The 8,717-nt window shown below is 35.5% G+C and overlaps 1 protein-coding gene across 1 annotated transcript in view; it reads left to right on the top strand.

Moving 5' to 3' along the window:
• The window catches only part of LOC107608483 (floral homeotic protein PMADS 2), a 23,143-nt gene extending 16,864 nt beyond the window's left edge, over window positions 1-6,279 (top strand). Inside the window, exon 7 of the mRNA XM_016310260.2 lies at window positions 6,025-6,279. Coding sequence (XP_016165746.1) covers window positions 6,025-6,162 — 138 coding nt within the window. The 3' untranslated portion in view covers window positions 6,163-6,279. The remainder of the gene's footprint in view (window positions 1-6,024) is intronic.

The raw sequence follows: 8,717 nt of genomic DNA, 5'->3' as shown, positions 1-8,717 counted from the left end.
TCTTTAATACAAAGCGCATTTAAAATAAAATCTCCCTTTTGAATTTTAACGTTTTTACCATAACAGATGGTACGAACAAGACAGCTACCACCAGAGTCTAATCAACCCAGAGGCCAATAAAATTGATATCCAAAGAAATAAAATAAAGCATACAATCCAGCCTACCAAGAGTCTACAAAATAGTTCATTACAAAACGGCCAAGAAAGGGCACCAAAGCAGTTTCAAGTCACCGACTAGACGGCTTACAAACATAAAAGAAAATTGTTTCACCAAAAATCAACCAATTATATATGCCAAATAAATGGCTTACAAACTTCAAAAATTTTAGCATGACAAAAAATAAACACAGAATTTCTCCCAATCCTTCACTGTCCGAAAGGCCCCCATGACTGACACATCAACATCGGGAGCCAACACCCAGACCTAGGCCTTAGTAGCATCCTCGGTAGCCGAAGTGGCATTCTTAGCATCACAGAGAAAGCTCTCCATATCCTTCTTTAGCTGAGTGACCTCGGTCTTGAAAGACTCCACTTTAGCAAGTGTAGAAGTATCCTCTGACTAAACCTTAGCAGCCCGCTTCCGCTCCTGTGCCAGCTAAGAAAGGAGCGAGGTCTCCCACTAGGAGAGACGGAGAATCTCAGAACTGGCATCCTCAGCACTTTTCACAGCCTTCACCTGAGCGTTCTCAGCAACCTCCAGCTGCTCCTTCAACTTACCGACCTCTGCCTGAGACTGTCGGAGCTTGCTGTCAAGAAAGAGGACCTGGGACAACATCGGCTCCACCTTCTGAACAATGGCCACCGAGCGAAGAAGGGCACGATATAGAGACGTTGCCTAAGCGGTGACATTGCAATCGTGAATGAATCCTCAGTGCCCAACAGCAGGTGTTGATCAATAAAGGTTGGGGCATTAAAACCCAGGTATATCACGGAAGCAACGACCACTCCTCCTCTAAATTCTCCCCGCTACTCCCCTCAACCGGCTTTTTCTGCTTCCTATCAGCGTTCGAAATAGTAATTTCCACGACCTCAATATCAGCACCGGCCACCTCCACCGCAGCTATCTCATGAGAGACTGTCTACGAGTCCGGCTGAGTCACAGATCAAGGAGTCAATGACGAAGTCCCATCACCCCCACTTCCAAAGTCATAGAGGAAAGCAACCTTCAACATGGCAAGAGTCATCTGCCCACCAGTCATCTCAACTAAAAAACACAACCAAAATGAAAATTTGATAAGTTATAAGCTTGTAAAGACTGGAAGTAAAAGCAAAACACAGTAAAAAAACCACCGACATAAGTACAATAATGTCCCGGAGGTTTAACGGCCTATCCCCAAATCGCCAGCAGAACATCGTCAATATCTTTATTTTCAGGAGACAGCCCTTCATAGGTAATCTTCATCAAATAAGATGAACCTGCGCGGAATTTTCAGTAAGTAGCAAATCAGTGCTCACCCTCCAAACTCAACTAGAAAGGGTGGTGTCCTCGAGTAGGACGGACCTTAAAATACTCCTCCTTAAACTCGTGGAAGGAATCTTTAAACAAACCAAACACCCGGCGATTTGGTTGAGTTCAGAAGGACACATCACCCTTTTTATGCTTTCCCTCTTTAATCGGGATATTGCACAAGAAAACTTCCACCCGAACAGGAAGCTCCAAATATTCATAAATAAACTCAAAAGTCCAAACTGCTGTCCAACTATTTGGGTGCAGCTGTGACGACTCCACCGAACATCGGTTCAAAAGGACCTGGACAAAGATGGAGAAAGGGAGCCACACCCCAACTTCGGGAACATGGGCTCATAAACCCACATCCAGTCAGCAACCAGTAGAGTCAGGGTTGATGTAGCAAACCCTTTCATCCTCCCAGGCGAGCGCCAACTCATACTGCCCCTCTGCATCACCGCCCCCACACACCGCACCCTCATCCCGAAGCTTTTGAAGGTCCTCCTCTATGAGCCGGGAAGGCGTACCCAACACATCGAAGGTCACCCAATAGAAATCATTGGGAACGCCTCTGGCCGGGTAAACGGAAACCCTAGCACCCTCCGCTCTCCGCCGAACCATACTATAACCAAAGGGGGCACTACCATCTTCCTGCTCCCTAAAAAAGGAAGAACACAAAATTCTATACTAAAATCTACCAAGCACCTAAAAACAACCCAAAAAATAGTGGTACCCCCTATTGTTCCTACCACTACTACACATAAATCACCCAACACATGAAGATAGCAAAAGTTATACAATGTACGAAATACCAAGATAAATACAAGCACCAACTTGTTTAGAAAACGAAGGGAAATGACAAAGAAGCACAAGCGCAGGAGAAATTCAACCCTAGTAGCCACCCTAAAGCGCAACAGAGAGCACTTTTTGAACAAAAGAAAGTGAGAGACGATAGAGAAAATGAAGGAGATAGAGGGGAGCAGTTATAAGTGAAAGGAAATATAGATTGAAGAAAATAGTGAGAAGCAGTTACAAGCAAAAAAAAAAAATAGAAACCCTCTGACAACGTCAAATGGAAACACGGAGGGACGAAGGGCAAAAAGGAAACAATCAAAACCTCTCTCCTCCCATTAAGTGTCATTACGACACATTGGAAATCACAACCGACAGACCCTACCATCGAGAAATGCAACAAACAAGTGATGGGACGTCTAAACGTTCTGAACACCCACGAATTTTCGACCTTGGCCAAAAGCACGGGGTAGCATTCCACCTTTCCACACGAGGTCCATGACCTCCGAAACCATGAAAAAATTAACTCAGTCAGCAATGAGATTAAGCATGCGTACTCTCCCAGTCTCGGGGCAACTGTTCCTGACCCGGTCATCGTGTCCCCCAAAATGGCAGAGTAACGACCCGGTTTCTCAGGTCGAGGCTCTCTCTGCGGCCCAAACTGGCCAAGAGATCGCAAATCTCTAACTAATAACATTCAAATTCGAATATCTCCCTTATCTTAGACAACAAGATAAGATGACAACACATAAAATAACAACACAAACTATATAAAGGGAGTAAGAGGCTTCAACAGGTAAGTTACATACTCATAACCCTCATTTATACCTCTTAGATTCATTCTGACTTGAGCGTCGAAGTGTCTTTGCAGGTTTCACCCCGCCACTCCAAAAATTCGATCACGTCATGACCAAGACGGGCAAATTCTTGATTCTTTCCTCAACCCGTACCAGCGAAGTTTCGTACACAATTTAACTAGTAGCAAAAAGTTTTATGTCGATTTCATAAACTTTATGCAAATTCTGTTATTTTACTTAATAAGTATATACTTTTTTAGGAAATAATTTTATTCTAGCACTTAAATAAAATAAAACTATTTTTAAGAAAAAGAAAAATTATGTTTACAATGATTTTTAATTAAATTTAAAAATTATTATTAAGAATTTTTTTATTTGACTCAAACTTTTATATGTTAAAGGAATTTACTTGATTTTTATTTAATTTTTATCTTTCTTATTAGATTAAAAAAAATAAGAGTAAAGTATCGTTTTTGTCCCCAACGTTTGGAGTAAGTCCCAAAGTTGTCCCTAACATTTCAATCGTCCTATTTAAGTCCCTAACGTTTCAAAACTGACTCAATGTTGTCCTGCCGTTAGGGATCCGGTAATAGAATTGACGGCGGGACAAAATTGAGACGATTTTGAAACGTTAGGGACTTAAATAGGACGAAAACGTTGGGGATAAAAATGATACATAGAAATAAATTCTAATTTTATCCTTCAATAAAATCATTTTTTTACTATACATAGTATTCAATTATTTTTTAATCGCATCTAAGTAAATTACACTTAATCATATTACTTTCATTTTAAATAAATTATTTTTTTTATAATTTTACTCTTAAAGATTTGTAGTTATCAAAAAATATTTGTAGAATGACTAGTATATAAACTTGTAGAAAAGAAAAAAATAATATATATACAATAAAATATAAATTATACCTTTTGTCTCTAATGTATCAATAAATTAAAATTTATTTTTATGTATCATTTTTGTCCCTAACGTTTTCGTCCTATTTAAGTCCCTAACGTTTTAAAATCATCTCAATTTTGTCCCGCCGTCAATTCTGTTAACGGATCCCTAATGGCAGGACAACATTGAGTCAATTTTGAACCGTTAGGGACTTAAATAGGACGATTGAAACGTTAGGAACCACTTTAGGACTTACTCCAAACGTTGGGGACAAAAACGATACTTTACTCAAAAAATAAAGATATAATTTACAGTAATATAAATTTATTATTTTTTATCATTTATTTTAAATTACTGTATGTGTTTTTATTTTTTAGCATATACTCAAAAAAATCTGAATAAAAAATAATCTTTGTTTATGAGACTTTACGAACATTCAAACAATATAACAAATCTCTACACATTTGCTCACCATCACCACCCACAGGACTATTAAAAATAAATAAAAACTATTAATCAGCTCCGCTAACACACTTGCAAGCTGCAGCTTCTCTTCAAGCTGCCTAAAAAATGCATAGCCTCTTTTAAGCTTTACTCATTTTTGTCTTTTTCTTCGTAATTGAAGCGCTATAATTGTCCTCTTTTATATAGCACAAAACAAAAATTCACGTATAACTTAATAGCACATGAAACATTGAAGTTTTGAAAAAAGTAAATGGCACATCTCAAATTTTTTCTATATGTATTTACAAATAATAATATTAGAGAACTATTAGGTGATTAGTATTATAGCAGTATCCAACTTTTAAAAACATTATAATTGAGTACAAATCACCTGTCTAAACACTGAACAAAATTCTTCATATTAAAAATAATTACATAATATCATTTTCACACTGACACATGTATATATATAAAATCGAAAAATATAAGCAGATAATAAAAATATTAAATAATGTGAACAATCAATATATAAGATGTTTAATATACTATGTATGCGGAGAGTTATTCTAATATTAAGATTTAGATGGATAATTTGAAAATGTAGTGTGTTTTTACTTTATTGAGTTAATTTTAAAGTCTATTGTTCACATTATTCATAAAAGCCATTGTCTGCTTAACAAAGTTGATATAAATATTAAGAGTGGTTTCGAGTAAAACCCATCCCTATACCATGCAGTAATAGAGATACTACTCCAAATATATTTGCAGTGTAAACTCAAACTTTGGGTAGCTAATAAATTTTGGACAGGCATTACCTTTCTGTAAATCTCTTTTACTATGTAATTCAACTATTACATTTCTGTCAATGAATTTGGCTCATTTACCTCTCGTACAGTGAAAAAGATAAAATCTCGCGCGCAATATCCTAATTCAAAAGAGTTACTATGCATTGTCAAATATGCACAGTAAATTTCCTTAAAAAATTCGGTGTTCAAATAACCAAATTACTATGGATACCATATTTTATTTTCACCTTCCTTTGGTTTCAAATTTTTTTAGCCTGGCTAGACTCCGTAGGATGTGCATGCATGGTCCATCTATCCACTTTTGGTGTAGAAAAGCATAGTATTTAGTTTTGTAGGTGGTGGTTATATTGTTTTTTGAAAGAGAAAGGAGGTGGTGTCCAAGTCACTGATTCCCTCATTATTCCCTCTCAGATTTTTTTTTCTTTTATATTATTATTTGGTTGTTTCAAGGTAGGTTGTGTATGCTTGCTGGTATTGGTAACAGTGGTTGTTGCTTAAGCGGAGTGGTGGTGGCAAAAATGGTATTGGAGATGATGTGGCAGCAATAATGATGATGGTAGTGCTGGGATTGGAAGAGGTGGTGGAATAATATTATTGAAAAATGTTTCATTTAAAAATTTTTGTTAATGATTTAATTGAAGGATGGTTTTGAAGCTATTGTAAATGCTAGGACGATTTTGGGAAAAAAATCTTGAAGATTATCTTGATTTTTATTTTAAGACTTCTTATATATCATTCTTATTAGAAGAGTAAAGAAATTAAACTTAGTATTTTTTATATTTGTTATCAGTATACACATTAATATATTTTTTTCTGGTACCTTTGCTACATTGCTTTCATCAGCAACAACGCGTGGCAGTGATGGAAGGTGCAAGGGAGATGGACGATGGATTTGATCAGGGCGTAAGAGATTTCAATTCTCAGATGCCTTTTGCCTTTCGCGTCCAGCCTATTCAGCCAAATCTTCAAGAGAGGATGTAAATTGTGGCTTCAATACTACCGTTTAAAGAACTGTCTTGCCCACAACTTTTGAATAAAAAAAAGTCTAGTCCTCATAATGTTGTAGTTTTTGTAATGTTGGAGATTGTTTGCTCTGTATTTTATTTTTAATGTTTTGTATTTGAATTTTATGAGAAAGAAAGTAAAAAGATAAAAAACAAAAATAGAAATTAATTTTTTATTTTAACTTTTTATTTATAAAATTCAAAAAAAGAAAAAAGAAAAGATTGAAAAAAAAAAACGAAAAGAAAGGNTTTACTTATATAACTAACTCTATGTATTCATATAGGAATGATGTATTGATAATTAATAAAGTGATCTGAATGAACATAGAGATGTATTGGTAATTAATAAAGTGATCTGAGTGAACATAGAGATTTTGGGCTAATTTTTTTTGATATTGGAGGAGTGTGTGAGTTGTGTTTGGTTATGGTGTATATAGGTGTTAGACACAGGTGTGGGACAGGGAGAAATCGGACCGCCCGAGTTCTTTGTTAAAAAATTTATTGACCACAAATCGGACCATCCGATTAGTTTTTATTTTTTTATATATTTAAAATCAAATCGGACCCTCCGTTTTCAGATTTTTGTTTTTTAAATTTTCCCTTAAAAGAAAACGGACCCTCCGTTTTTAGATTTTTTTTTTAATTTTTTCCTTAAAAGAAAACGGACCCCCCGTTTTCAGATTTTTTTTTTTTAAATCAAAACGGACCCTCTGAGTTCTTTGCTGCAGTTCTCGCACAGTCCTATTTTACTTTGGCAAAGTTCCTCGGTCCGATTTGCATGTAAACTGACACCATATGAATGTAAAGCTCTCCTCCTCTCCATAACGCCGTCCAGCACCAATATTAGTTCCATAATAAAATTAATTTCCGGAGATTTGGTGAGCCTAAGTATATATACATATGTTCTTCCACCATGGTAAATTAATTTATGATATTTTTGATACGATAATAAATTTATACCTATTAATATAATAAAAATATAAATAAAAATATATGTATATTATTATTTTTATTAAAATATTTTTATAATTTTTTAAAGAGGCAAACATTCTTTTATTTTATTTTATTTTATTTTACTAAAAATAGGGAGATTCAAATTTACAATCTTTTAGTTGAGTATGAGATTCTTTTATTGTATTTATTATAAACAATTTTAAAAACAACTGAAACAACATATGGGAAAAAAATTTATATTTCATTTTTTCTCCTTCTCCAACCTAAGAAAGGACTCAACTACAATGAGATTGGTGGCCGTGAAAGCATAACATTGCACACTGCCATGTACAACGCTACTGTTCGTATCAGCATTGTTCTGCCGCCAAAGTTAATTAAATGTTGGACAATAAGAATGATAAAAGAAGAGAGCTGTTGAGGAAGTGGTGGCGGCAACAGTGTTTCCTTCGTCGCTTTCATCCATGAGCCAGAAGGGACAAGTGAGTTTCGCTTTTGTGCCGATGATAAAGAGCTGAATGTTGCAACTCAATAAAGTGAGAATCAAGAGATATGAGATTCTCTATGCTTCGAGAAAACACGCAACGTTGAATATGTTTCCTGTTCCAGATTAATGCAATGCTGATCTCGAAGACAATGAAGAACAACCACAACAAAAATTCGAAGCAGAAGAAGATGAAACGAGAATAGTAATTTCAAAAAATATATCCGTGTTGTTTAGCTAATAAATACTATTTTAATTCTAGCATAACAACAAGAAAGATTCAGAGATATCCTCTGTAGTATTTTTTCATTCATTTATTTTAAGGCCAATATTATGATGTATCGGAAGATTCTTTTTACAAATGTAGAAGACACGTGTAAGGAGATAAGGTTGTTATGGTGGCACAATCGTCTCGCTGTAGACTGTAAAATGTGATGTGTGACTTCATTGGAAGGAGACAAACCTTATGTTTATTGCAGGAGTGGAGCATGTGGGTAGTGGTATTAGTAGGGTTATTTTGTTGTGTAAGCAAAAACAATTAAATTAGAATTATTATGTTAATATAATGGGCCTATAACTAGTAGTCGTATTTTTTTGCTTTGTGGGCGGAGTATTATATATGTTAGTACTAATGTGAGTTAAACGTCCCAAGTGGAGGAGGTTGGAAATTTATGTTATAGGGCGAACATATAGGAATACAGGGAGTGGAAGTATCGAGTTGGGCCTTATAAGTGGTGAAGAAGTTGATTGCAGATTCTTTTTTGGATGGGCCAGAAATATACAGAGATAATTTTAAATAGGACTGTTTATGGGTTGGATCGGTTCAAGTTAAAAAAAAAAAAATAAAAACTGAACCGATTAAATTTTAATGAGTGTAGATTCATTCGAATTTGAGATATTTTGCAAGGTTCTGAAAATCAGACTAGACCGGTTGATTCGACCAGATTAACCAAAAATCGGTCTACTAACCCATCCGGTTGATGGCTAAAACTGGCTTCCAAAAAATTGGCTAAACTGGTAGTTAACTGGTGAACTAGTCCAATTTTTTGAAGTACCGTGTTACTCTCCCCGCATCAAAACGACGTCATTTTTATTCC

This window comes from Arachis ipaensis, chromosome B07 (genome assembly GCF_000816755.2).
Source record: "Arachis ipaensis cultivar K30076 chromosome B07, Araip1.1, whole genome shotgun sequence".
Lineage (NCBI taxonomy): Eukaryota > Viridiplantae > Streptophyta > Magnoliopsida > Fabales > Fabaceae > Arachis > Arachis ipaensis.
Note: the sequence above shows the minus strand (reverse complement) of the source record. Positions and strands in the feature narration are given on the sequence as shown.